This window comes from Atractosteus spatula, chromosome 4 (assembly GCF_055471065.1).
Source record: "Atractosteus spatula isolate fAtrSpa1 chromosome 4, fAtrSpa1.hap1, whole genome shotgun sequence".
Taxonomy (NCBI): domain Eukaryota; kingdom Metazoa; phylum Chordata; class Actinopteri; order Semionotiformes; family Lepisosteidae; genus Atractosteus; species Atractosteus spatula.
The window spans coordinates 3,517,241-3,530,064 of record NC_142709.1 but is presented as its reverse complement, the minus strand read 5'-3'; the positions used below and the strand labels follow the sequence as shown (position 1 = coordinate 3,530,064).

Here is a 12,824-nt window from a genome sequence, read left to right as displayed (position 1 = left end):
ACTTTTGAATCTGTTGTTGAGGTTGAGACCACTACTGAAAATGAAGCATTTTTTGGTGGCTCCTCTGTTGGCGTTTTTTCTTATCGAGAATGGATTTTTCACATCAACAAGGTACTGTAAGTCGTCTTGATTTTATAACTGCTGATTGAGAAAGGAAGGTTATCCTGGAAATCTTCTGCAAGATATAAACTATCCTGAATGAAGGTCCTAAAATGTAGATATGCTTTGTAATACACAACTGGACCTTACCAGATGGTTTGTGATGTAAAGCTTGAGAATGACAATTATTTTAACTCTGTAAAAAGCCGATAACAGTAGAGGCTATTGTCTGTTATATAGCTGTAACAAATGGTGGTTACAGCCAAATCGATACTCCGTGAGCAAAGTTCGAGCTCAGCCCTTAAATCATTTTTTTAGCAGGGAGTAAGTACAGTATAACAACAATCTCAGCTTGGTCCAGGTAAGATTTCTAGACATTCTAATATCAAAGGATGGATAAAGAGCCAATTGTGACCTCAAAACAGGTTTAATATTTTTGGTTTAGAATTTTCACCAGCTTTTAATGTATTTAATATACTCATAGAACATGAATTGATTTCCATTGCACACGTTTGTGTTTCTTTAGTTATAAAGAATAGGTACTTACACCCTTTCCACAAAAAATAATGACAAAAATCGATTGCACTTTTTATTATTTTTTACTGTTATTTCTTAGTAAAAGATCACAATAGTTTCCAACTTCCATCCTGAATTGTTGTGAATCTCTAAACCCAATGAACCATGAAGCTTCTCTGCTGTGGTGTTCAGGGTTAAATTTGATTCCCATTTCTCCCTTTTAAAGCTCTAAATGGCTTAGTCCCAGTGTAGGTTTGTGATCTCTTCTCTCCATCGACTCCTCAGCACTCTGGACTGGAGTCTTTTCCATTTTCCCATTCTGAAAAAATGACCCGTGTCCAGAGTGAGACCTTTTATTTGGCTGTGGTGCGAGTGAGCATGTTTGTGTCTGTGTGCTCCCTGCGGTGGATGGGCATCCCGTCCAGGGTGTATCCTGCTCTGGGCAGGTTGCTTGCTGGAAGAGCATTCAGCTCCCCTGCAAGCCTGTACTGGATAAAGAGGCTAGAAATTGGATGGATGATGATGACACTGCTTTTGTGCCCCTGAGCAAGGTACCTCACTCAGAATATTGAGTGAAGTATAGAATGAAGTAACGAGTGCCCTGCTAAATGAATGTGTACTGTCCTGGTTAACATACTCTATGCAAATGTGTTCTCCATTGACTTAACATGGTTAAATAAAGGATTATGATGAATTTGACTGTAGTCTTGTGGAGGGAGAGGAGACCACAGCGTGCTTTGGGATCCTAAGCAAACCTTTTTAAAAAGAAGCTTGTAGGGGCACATTGTAGGGGCACATTGAACAAACCGAAGAGATTGGCTTCCTCCATTGCTGTCTTCTTATCGCGGGTTTCTGCTCCTTCACAGTGGTTACTATTTGTAATAGGGACTCGACAACAAGTGGGATAATATAATTACTGCATCCACAAGTCCTAATGATGATGATGAACCACTTACATTGTTGCACAGAGTTCCCTCTGTGCATTTGACACCTCATAGGTGATTTGAAGCTTTTCCTCTATTTATTGTCCATTTGGTAGGAGATGAGTGCACATCATGTGACACGTTAGCACCATTTTCCATGTTTCTGGTTTGTTCAGAGATGGTTAAATTCTAGACACTGGTGTCTTCCTCTACGTCCATTAAATTCTGGATTGGATAGGTCCTGTTCTCACTCAATACTCATGTTAAGTGATAACTCTAATCACCGTAAACCAGCAACAATGGATCAGTAGAGATGATTTACCTTCAGATTAAATGATGCTGCGGCCCGGCTAGCTCTGTCAGTAGCGCACGAGACTCATAATCTCAGGGTAGTGGGTTCGGGTCCCACGTCGGGCGCCAGGCCCTCCATGTTGGAGGTTGGGCACAAGACTAACAGCCCTGTCCCGTAAAAACAAAATGTTATGATAACAGCAACAGGATGTTGCTGCCCCTAAGTGCCGGAAAGGCATAACAGGCAGAATAGGGTACTAAATACTACCCTCCCTTTTCTCCTTTTGAGCCTGGCCTGTCTTGACATCATTCAAGCGGTGGATTCGCAGCTCAGGGCCCTCGGTGCTGGTGAGAGGAGCCTTGGGGAGGTGCGGCTGACACATTCTCGGCGTAGCGCCAAGGGGCTCCTGCTGCCACTGTCTGCTCTTGTACTACTGGAGTTCATGGGGGTGGAAGAAGGGGAGTAACTGGGAGTCGGGGAAATGTTTTCATTCTTGCATTGCAATGTATTTGTTATATCTGATAAAAAAAATAATTATTCTGATTAGTGCAAGTTCTTAGTCTAAATCCCTTCTTTCAGTCCTGTCACTCTGGTCAGTGCATGCTGAGAGAGTGAAGTGAACATCATAGCTGAGAACGGTTTTTATTTTTGTCTCGTATATAAATTAGCTTCTGTACTACTACCCCTGAAGCCCAACATGACAATCAGCCAATCACAACCTAAAGGAAGTCGAAAGATTTACTGACTGGGGCCGTTGTAAGCCGCTAGGAGGAAGTAGCCGTTAGCTTTTTCTATTTTGCATGTCTCTGAAGCAACTATATCTTATCACACAGGAATCAAGCATCCGATAAAGTTTTTTCAATTACTGTGGCAACGGAAGAAGAAGCTGCCACTATCAGGAACGTGTCCAGCCACCCTGAGGTAACATACAGTACAACACCCTGCATTCATGCACTTGACCAATGTGAAGGTGAATGACCTGATCTGTCTGGTTTACCTTACCCTAGAAGTGAGAGAGAAAAAATGCATTAACTACTGTACAGTATGGTGCAAAATGATCTTTTCTTAAATTAAATAGTTTATCAAGTTTAGAAGAGGTGGGATGTGGCCTAAGTCCAAAGCTGACAAGTCCAAATAACTCTTTGCTTCAAGCACGATCTCTGCTTGAAGTGCTGGAACTCCCTGGTTTTATCATTTAAGCAAGCGAACGAGTGTGTGCTCTCTACCAAACACTGGGACTGCTCTTCTTGTTGCAGGTGGTATTGTGGCAGCCAGACTCCCCCCAGAACATTAAAGCTGGCACAGAAACACACCTTTACATTCCTGCCTCAAGTGTGGAGAGGATTAAAGAGATGTTGCATCAGAATGGGGTTAAGCACAAGTGTGTAAATTCATCGATTGGTTTAGAAATGCTTTTGGTCAGTGTGATGCAGCGGACGTGTTAGAGGAAACTGTGCCTGCTTTCGAATCATTACTCTTCCTCTCTTGAGCTTTACACATCTCTCAACGTGCATTTATCATAAAAAAGGCTTGGGGAAAGAAAGCTATGCTCCATAATATTCATCAGTGAATTTCGTGGACTTTATCAATGCCAGACCTGTTACCTTTCAGATAAAATTGATAATCTATGATTGAGATAACACGATCACATCTCTACAAGGTCTGTAAGTTGTTATAAATTGAAATATTCTTTACATGTATAGCTGTGAAATGATGTAGATGTCTTTATTAAAAGTCAAACATTGCCGTAGCTCTCCAGCCACACATGCTCCTCGTGCTTTGTCAGGTCTTACCTGTCTGTGTTGGCTTTTCAGGGTCTTGCTGGAAAATGTCCAGGAGCTGATCGATATGCAGACTAAAAATGATTCAAATGACCCTCGGAGTTCGGTGTCCTTTTATGAGAGATATCATCCTTTAGATGAGGTAGGAAAGCTTTACTTTACTTCTCTCTCACGTCTGTGCTGAATTAAAATGTGTCTGCTGCTCCCCTTCATGGAAGACATTTTTGAAAGAAATTTTTGTCTTGATATACTGCTCTCCAATGAACAAATTGTCCATCACGCAGGGTCAGACTATTCAGCTATTACAGGTTTCCATTTCAAAACTGAACACTGTTGTGTGTGATGGAAGTTGGATGTCTGCAAAACCTGCAAAGAAGGTGCACCAGGTTTCATTTACTGATTGCATAAGTATTCAGTCTCCCATCTCGTGTAGGTCAGCCCTTGGTGCTGTGGCACTACGCAGGGTGTGTTCAGTGTGGAGGCGGAGCCCTTGGATAAGGGTTACGTGTTGTCTTGACAACCGCAGCTGAGGCGGTTCATTTTGGATGAGCCACAGCTGTGGGTGCCGTTTAAGAAAGCGCTGTCCAGTCTGGACCCCCTGTCACAAGCGGCTCTCTTTTCTAGTCCAGTCTGGATCCTGCTGTCACAGGCAGCGTTTTTTCTTTGCCCCCTTTTTTTTTAAAAAAAAACCTTCCAGGCTGACCTCACGCCAGTGCCTCTGCCCCTTCAAATGGGGCATCGGCTTTTACCAGCGTTCACCGCAACTCCTTCAAACCCGCACTGCTACAGTACTAGTTACAATGCTGCTGTCGAGATTTTTGCACAGGCCTCTACCATCCTGGTGCAGTGGGACAGTGCAGTTCTGACAAGCTCACTGGGGAGAGTTGATTGACTGCAATTGTCAAGCCTCACCGTACAGACTCAATTGGATTCGTCAGGAATTTACCTGTATCACTCAAGGACCTTCTCTCTCTTCTTCCCAGACCAGAGCACTCTAGTGTGGCTTCGGCTTTGTGCTTCAGGTCCCTGTCCGGCTGAAACCTGAATTCTCCACTTTTAGATTAGTAGATTTTCCTCTAGGATTCACCTCATCATTACACCATCCATTACCTGACAGCCCTGACTACATTACTACTTACTTCTGAGAAGAAGCATCTCCTTAACATGATGCTGATCTCATAAATTCTTTCTCTCATATTAACAGAGAACCTCCTCCACAAGTCTGCTCTGTATCTCATGTGAGACTTTTCAGTTATTTTTTTAAGATTAGTAAAGGCCTCTTTTGTGGCAATATCCTGACAAACCAATTGGCAGCTCTTTCAAAGATACTGTTGGCTTCACAGTGGCATCTCAAACCAAACGCCAGTCTACCAAGTGCTGGGGTGGTGTGATGTTCAATCCACTTCCTCAAGACTGACTTCGCAGAACCCAAAAGGACGAGTAAAAATTTGGGGTACACATTTTTCTATGTCTGTAGACCTCTATCTTCTACACGGCGACTGTACTGTTAAATTTGATAAAGACTCAGAGTGTTTATTTTCTATGCTGGTTCATTTTTGCGAAAAAACGTATATTTCTACTATGGTCTGTCTCCAAGGTGCCAACGGTTGAAATGTGGCTTTCTCAGGTGGCTACATTACGTACAAACAGCAATCATTACAGTAATTGTAACCTTTCAAACTGTGCTTTTTCTGTACTAATGTAGGGGTACTGGAACAAAGGAGGTTGAATATTTATGCAATTTCAAATCTTTGAGTTTTCTGTAAAAAGCACATTTATTTACATAATATCAGCATTTTGTGGATTTATATTTATCAGTATGGTGTAGGTATCAGGTTGTAGTAGATGTAGACAGATAAACTGATGTATAGATTCAGTATGCAGGTACAGATATAGATGAACATATCTGACTGCTGCTGTCCGATTCTGTCACATTTCCTGAATGCAGCCCCATAAAATTGTGAATTTTTAAGATCTGTATTTTACAGTGATGGCATGTGGAAAGATGTTCAGATAAAAATGTGTGTCTTTTTGTCAGATATACTCCTGGATAAATAAAACAGCTCAAGACAATCCACATCTGGTGAGGACCATACTGATCGGCTCAACATTTGAAAAGCGTCCCCTTTATGTTTTAAAGGTAAAAAATTGTGATTTCTAAAATAAATTAATGTCACTGTGTCTGAAATTAAATATATTTTAAATAAGTATTAATAATTACACTATGAAATCTTTTGAATGGTTTCCAGAATGTTATGTAATAATCAACAATTTCCTACTAGTAATATATATATTTTCTCTCTTATTCTTCAATGCTATTTGTTTTTTATTTTTAATTTGTAGGACTATACTCCCCTGAGGGTATTATGTTACAGGTTACATTTTCATTGAGATTTAAACTACAACTTCCTCCCACTGGAGCTCAGCAGGTGTGAGTCTGGCCAGTACCTGGAGGGGAGACCTCCTGGGAAAAACTAAGGTTGCTGCTGGAAGAGGTGTTAGTGGGGGGCGCTCACCCTGCAGTCTGTGAGGGTCCTAATGCCCCAGTATAGTGATGGCACTGTACTGTAAAAAGGCCCATCCTTCAGGTGGGATGTAAAACCGAGGTCCTCTGAGGTCATTAAAAATCCCATTAAAAAATGGGTCATTAAAAGTTCAAATAAGTAATTAAAAATCCCAGGGTATTTCTCGAAAAGAGTAGGGGTGTTACCCCGGTATCCTGGCCACATTTTCCCCTGGCCCTTACCAATCATGGCCTCCTAATAATCCCCATCTGTGAACTGGCTTCATCACTCTGCTCTCCTCCCCACTGAGAGCTGGTGTGTGGGGAGCGGACTGGCGCATCACCCAGGTGGGGCTGCACACTGGTGGGGGTGGAGGGGATCCCCATGACCTGTAAAACGCTTTGAGTGGAGTATCCAGAAACGTGCTATATACTGTACGTGTAAGGAATTAATTTAATAGTTTAGGTGTAAGTCAGAAATAGTTCAGGTGGGTAGCTGCGTCAGCATGCGTAGGCTGCAAAGGAACAAGTAATAGGTTTATTCCACGCTGAAAAAAAGAAGAAAGAGAACACAACGTTTCGGCCGTGGAGCCTTCTTCAGGTCACCTGAAGAAGGCTCCACGGCCGAAACGTTGTGTTCTCTTTCTTCTTTTTTTCAGCATGGAATAAACCTATTACTTGTAAATCAGAAATGCCCACACAACAGTGCCAGCTTTGTCGTCAGGCTCATTTCACAGTGTGGGTAGAAAGTAATGAGCACTCCAGGTCTTTCCAGTGGGATTAAGTTCCGTGAAACTGATAGTGCCGCTTGTTCATGCGTTCATGAAACTGGGAATTCTCAGCTGTCAGGAAGAAACCCCTCGAGAGCAATGTGGATGGACTGTGGGATCCATGCCAGGGAGTGGATCTCTCCTGCCTTCTGTCTGTGGTTTGTTCAGTATGTGAGTACAACAGCGTTCCTGCGACGTCACTTTGGACGTTTACTCAAGAGATCAGCTCCTGCACGAAACTGCATTTTAAGCACAGCATCAACATTGATTTGAGAGTTTATGAGGACAGGTGTCTAATTAAGAAAAATAAATATTTTTATGAAAAAATAGGAATAGTGGACCAGACAGTTAGAATGCAACGTGACTGCATTACGTATGGGCAGTTGGGCTTTAAAAAAACAGTTAGGGAGATAGAAGATTTAAGCAGTCTTCTTCAAAACCAAGACATCTTGAATTTTGATTAAGGTGTGTATTATAAACATGAAATGAAAAAACATATTGTACATCTAGAATGAAATACATGCCTATTCAGTATAGTTTTGAGCTCCTCCAAAATTTCAGTTTTCAAACACAAGAGCTGTGAAAGAGTTGTCTGGTTTTCTACCCTGTTTAAGCTCCTTCTTCAGTCCCACTGTTAATATTTTCCATACACAGCGCAGTACAGGAGCATCACAGCAAATAAAAGTACTTGTATTTTTACCCTTTTAATATTTACAAGCATTTATTCTCTTTATCAGATTAGGTTCAGTGTTGAGTCTATTTAGAAGGAATTTAAATGTGACTAATCACATTTTTAATTATTTAATGTCTTTCCTTTCTCTTCATGCATAGGTCATTCAGTTTTATAATACAAATCCTGAGATTACCCAAATTCTTGACAACATGGATATCTATATTCTTCCAGTGCTGAACCCTGATGGGTATTTGTTCACTTGGACAAATGTGAGTGTTTCTCAGTCTAGACATTATACTAATACAAATCATAGCAAAGGGCTAACCGACACATATTCAGAAGAATCTATTTTTTAACTATGACAAAAGGATTCATACAGCACATTTTGACATTTCACACTGATATTAATGTTTCATTATCAATATGATTTTTTTCTGTTTTTCTCCACTACATTTAACAATACAACATTTTATTTATTTATTATTCATTCTTTCTTAAATGAATGACAGACAAAGCACTCAATTTGATTTTGATCTCAGATCATATGCCTTTTTATCAAGTATTTTGGACGACAAAGTAGAATTCAAAAGTGAAAAACTCCAGTGACTCCAGTGCTCTCATCTTGACCAAATTTCCCATTGGCCTTTACCAATCATGGCCTCCTAATAACCCCCCTCTCTGAACTGGCTTCATCACTCTGCTCTCCTCTGAGAGCTGGTGTGTGGGGAGCAGACTGGTGCATCATCCAGGTTGCGCTGCACACTGGTGGGGGTGGAGGGGATCCCCATGACCTGTAAAGCACTGTGTATGGAGCATCCAGAAAAGCGCTACATAAGTGTAAGCAATTATTATTATTATTATTGACTAGAATCGAATGTGGAGGAAGAATCGCTCGCAGTACGAAGACAGTGATTGCATAGGGGCTGATCTGAACAGGAACTTTGACGCAAACTGGTGCAGTAAGTAACAAATATGACTTCTTCCGCAGAGTGATCTTACTTCACGTGCTCTCTGAAATAACTGTGTGGTGTCTAGCTTGTCCTTTTCCCATTGTTTCTTGATGTGCTTTTTTGAAAAAAGTGGCCCTCTGCATGGGTGCCGTTACATTTTATAAATGTTGTCGGGGGTGTGACAGGGTGTCATAAAATAGGGATATCTGGAGGCAAGCTTAATTAAAACAAACACACAAAGCAGCTGAAAGGTAAAGATGCAGTGCTCTTGCATTTACAGTGCAAGAACAAGTCGTCCAATACTCAAAAACACGAATAAAAAGCCTCACTGAGCTTTTCACAGGACGTCTTCAATTCCTCTCTAAAGCAGCTGGGCAGCTAAGTTGCTTACAAGCTCCAAAGCAAAGTCTCTTTCTCATAAACTTTCACAAGCTCCAGTTGTTGCTTCAGTCTGATGATTTCTTCCCTCTCTCTCTCTGGTGCGACTTGCATATCTATCAGAAGATCTGCTCTCCTTCACCAGACAACAGATAAAAGACCAACCCAGAAAGCCCCGGCTTCCTGTTTTTTAAACTGTCACCCAACCAATTGTTTTGCGTCAACCACTCAGGTGACCAAGGACAGCAGGCCAGTCACGTAGGGCATTCTGGGTAATGTAGTTCAGACAAGAGTCTCCATCTTTCTGACCCTTCCACCCTCTCACGGTTGCGGTTGGTCAAAGAGGCAGGGCAGGCTGAGGACAAAGAAAAAGTGAAAACGGGAAGTAAACTGTTGTTTTGCTTTCTCAGCAGAGGGATCCTCACCAAGGCCCTGCGATGAGACCTATTGTGGGCCTTTCCCCGAGTCGGAATCAGAGACAAAGGCAGTGGCCACTTTCCTCCGTAGCAAGAAACACATAATGAAGCTCTATATCTCTATCCACTCCTACTCTCAGATGCTGCTCTTCCCCTACTCCTACACCTACAAGGAGGCAGACAACCACAACGAACTGGTAGGTCATTTAGAGTCGCATCAACAGAGGCTTTTTTTAAAAAAGGAGTTGTAGAGGGTTTTTAGGATTGAAGCTCAGTTTCATGACAATCCCAGTAAATTTGTATTTTAAGCTTGCTTTGGAAATTTGTTGTACCGTTTTATCTCACACACACAATTCTGTTTTGTCACAGCACATTCTTCACTTAAAAAATAATAATAATAATGAATTTATTTTATATAGCGCCTTTTGAGGTGGCACCTCAAAGCACTTTACAGAATGCCAGCAACAATAAAAAAATACACAAGATATGCACAAGGCGAATACACAACGAGAGGTGGCAATAGACTGTGGTACTGAATACAGTAGGAGCAGAGGAGTAAAGAACAGAACCAGTTGAGTAAAGAAATGCCTAACAGAAAAATGTGAAACCCTAAATAAGAATGTCATAAATTAGTCACTTTGTTCAAATACAGAACACAAATTTATAAACTGCCTCTTCCTTTCAGTTTACTCTGGCAAGAGAGGCAGCCTTGAAAATCAAAAGGCATTATGGGAACCACTACAGATATGGCGCTGGAGCAAAAACAATCTGTAAGTGGATGTGCTGTCTTAGATTTTTTGTAAAAGGATTCCCTTTACCTCCAGGAACCTCCACTACCTCTTGTGTTGCAACTGAAGTTCTTGTGCAAAATGTTCCTGTAAGTTCTTTCCTTCCAGACGTCCTTGGACTCAAACCTAGCATGGACCATGAGTCAAAGGTGCATGTTTCTACCAAAGGATTTTAATTCTCAAGACAGAAAATCACCACATGACATTACCCATGTTGGGAATCCTGGTAAAAAGTCAGGAGATGACAGTTCAGTCTTTGTCATGTGTGGAGTGAATCACCCTCTCCATCACAAGTGGGCCCACTGACACAAGATAAGAGAGACAGTGTAGAAACCACTACCTGAGCTGTGATTGCCATGCACAGATAATGAAGCCAAATCAGCCAATTGGTACAGCCAGCTCACAGAATTGACTCAATCCGTTATCTTTCATGCTCTCTGGAACGATCATATGCAGGGTGCAAAATTCTTAGACAGGAGCCGAGTGAATGCTGGTGGACAGGACAATCCTGAGATGATCCTGTTCTTTAATGGGACAGAAAAAGTCCTTGGACGTTAGGCAGTGACTGCATTCCTCAAGAAGCTGCTTTGAGAAAAATGTGCGATCAACCTCATCCAAGAGTCATGAGGTATTGAAAATGCTGTTCATTCTGTCTTTTATTTCAAATTAGATCTTGCACCAGGCGGGTCTGATGACTGGGCGTATGACATAGGGATCGATTACTCCTTCACTTTTGAGCTCCAGGACAGGGGCCAGTACGGGTTTCTGCTCCCACCCAGCTACATAGCGGTCGCCTGCAAAGAAGCCCTCACAGCCGTGAAGTCCATCGCCACGGGTATCGTCAAGAAAATGGGATGAGCTCTCGTCATCACCAGGAGCTCTGAGACAGGACCGCAGCCTTCTCTCTGACCACGACACAACTGCACCGTACTTTGAAATCATGCCACCAAGTCCCTGCATTAACAGCAAGACCAACTCTTTATGAGCAGGGTGATTTCTGTTTATAGAAAGGGTAACATCAAATATTTCACAAAACATACCCAGATATATAAATCTACAGTGGCAATAAAACAACATATTTAACTTTATTCATCAAAATAAAAAGACCTTTGTTCTTCATTGCGTATTGCAGGAGCAGGTGATATTATTGTGTCATGCAAAAAACTGCAAAATAAAATTTGTAAGTCATGCCTTGTGTAATAACAGCCTTATTTGAACCCTTGAGATCTGAATTTATTGAATGATATTGAATGTCCAAATCATAATTAGCTTTTTGTCTCAATCCTGACTAACCTACCTCACAAAACTCTGTACAAGCAGTGTAGGAAAAATTATATTCAGTACTTTTTATGGTACATACTGTATGAACATGCCAGAAAATTCTTTATTGAGGTTCTAGATGAATAAGCTGTTGTCACTAGAATAGAATAAAAGAGACAGAAGGCATCCCCTGTTGGTTGTCTTCATACACTCTATGAGATATCGGCAAAAGACTTGGTCACAATCAGGAGATACAATACATGTTACAAGAACCAACAGTTCTGCAGCTACTATTCATATTAGAGAGACAAAACCAAGCCTGTCATTTAACAATTCACAGTACTGTCAATAAAATGATCACAAAAAACCAAGGTAACTTCACATGAACAGCCAGTATGAAGTGTTGAAATAGGTCATCCATAACATTTACCGAACAAATGCAGTGGACCCATTGATCTTTTATATTTATATATTATAGATCTATCAGATCTATCACTATCCTCGTGCTTCAGGGCAGTTAAACTACTTCTGCCCAGGGACACGAAGATTAGCAAAGCATTGATGATACCTCCTCACACATAACGGAAGAATTTTAGAAACCTGAGCTTGAAAACGCTGATGATCAGTCAAGTAGTTTCCATATCGGTTGCATGCCCCCTTGATTCCTTTACAGTCACAGCAAAAAGAGCAGGCCAGCAGGGCTTTCTGTTCCTGGTTTAAAAACAGATGGGGGAGAGAAGTGTCTCTGTATCTTTTTTGAATTTTTTTCTCAGACCCCAACCCATCACAGAGGCATATTCTGTTGATACAGGCTTTCTCAAAGGATACTTTTTGTCCAAAATACAGTAGCTGCATGGGGCTTATCTCTTATCTCTTATTTTATCTTAAGATGTCACAGAGCAGTTTAGTGTGACTTTGAAGTAAAAATATTTGAAGTGACTCCCTGACCAGAGAGGCACAATTGTTCTCTTATTCCTCAGTTCTAAAGTTTAGGTGTTTCCTTGTCCATAACTCCTAAATAACCTTGTAAACTCCCAATAACCTAAACCACTGACACAACCATCTAGTGTGCAAGAAGGACTATTAATCATGAAGTAAAGATCACAGTAATGAATGCAATAGGGGACATTAGTTATACGTCTTACAGCAGAAACAGCTTTAGAGACCATTCTGTGAACAACATGACACTATAATCTGAGATGGGCAGCATGGACTTCTCAAATAGTGTACACCAACTGGAACATGCAAACATTTTGTTTTTCAGTAAATGTAATATAGTGTCGGTAGTGTGTTTTTTTATGTAAATTCAATAATTATTGTTTTCTTCTATCCACACCGCACGTCTTCAAGCGCTAAGGAGCATGGGGTCACTGTGCTGCTGAGAGCTGGGACCAACTAATGTGGATCTGTGGGTTCAACTAATCCCACACTGGGCTCATCAACTCAGCCACACAACTGGGTTCTCAAAGTTAAAA

General features: G+C 41.3%; 1 protein-coding gene across 2 annotated transcripts; it reads left to right on the top strand.

The window, feature by feature from the left end:
• Positions 1-21: 21 nt before the first annotated feature.
• cpb2 (carboxypeptidase B2 (plasma)) lies at positions 22-11,278 on the top strand. Of its 2 annotated transcripts, none has more exons than XM_088913048.1 (11): positions 22-111; positions 2,664-2,751; positions 3,087-3,211; positions 3,645-3,753; positions 5,650-5,751; positions 6,957-7,055; positions 7,716-7,826; positions 8,426-8,516; positions 9,299-9,498; positions 9,987-10,071; positions 10,760-11,278. In XM_088913048.1, exons 1-11 carry the CDS (start codon positions 41-43, stop codon positions 10,945-10,947), a joined length of 1,269 nt encoding a protein of 422 aa, XP_088769174.1. In that variant the 5' UTR covers positions 22-40; the 3' UTR covers positions 10,948-11,278. The 2 variants fall into 2 exon arrangements, with proteins under 2 accessions (XP_088769174.1, XP_088769172.1); XM_088913046.1 differs by having other exon boundaries at positions 9,296-9,498.
• The last annotated feature ends 1,546 nt before the right edge of the window (positions 11,279-12,824 follow it).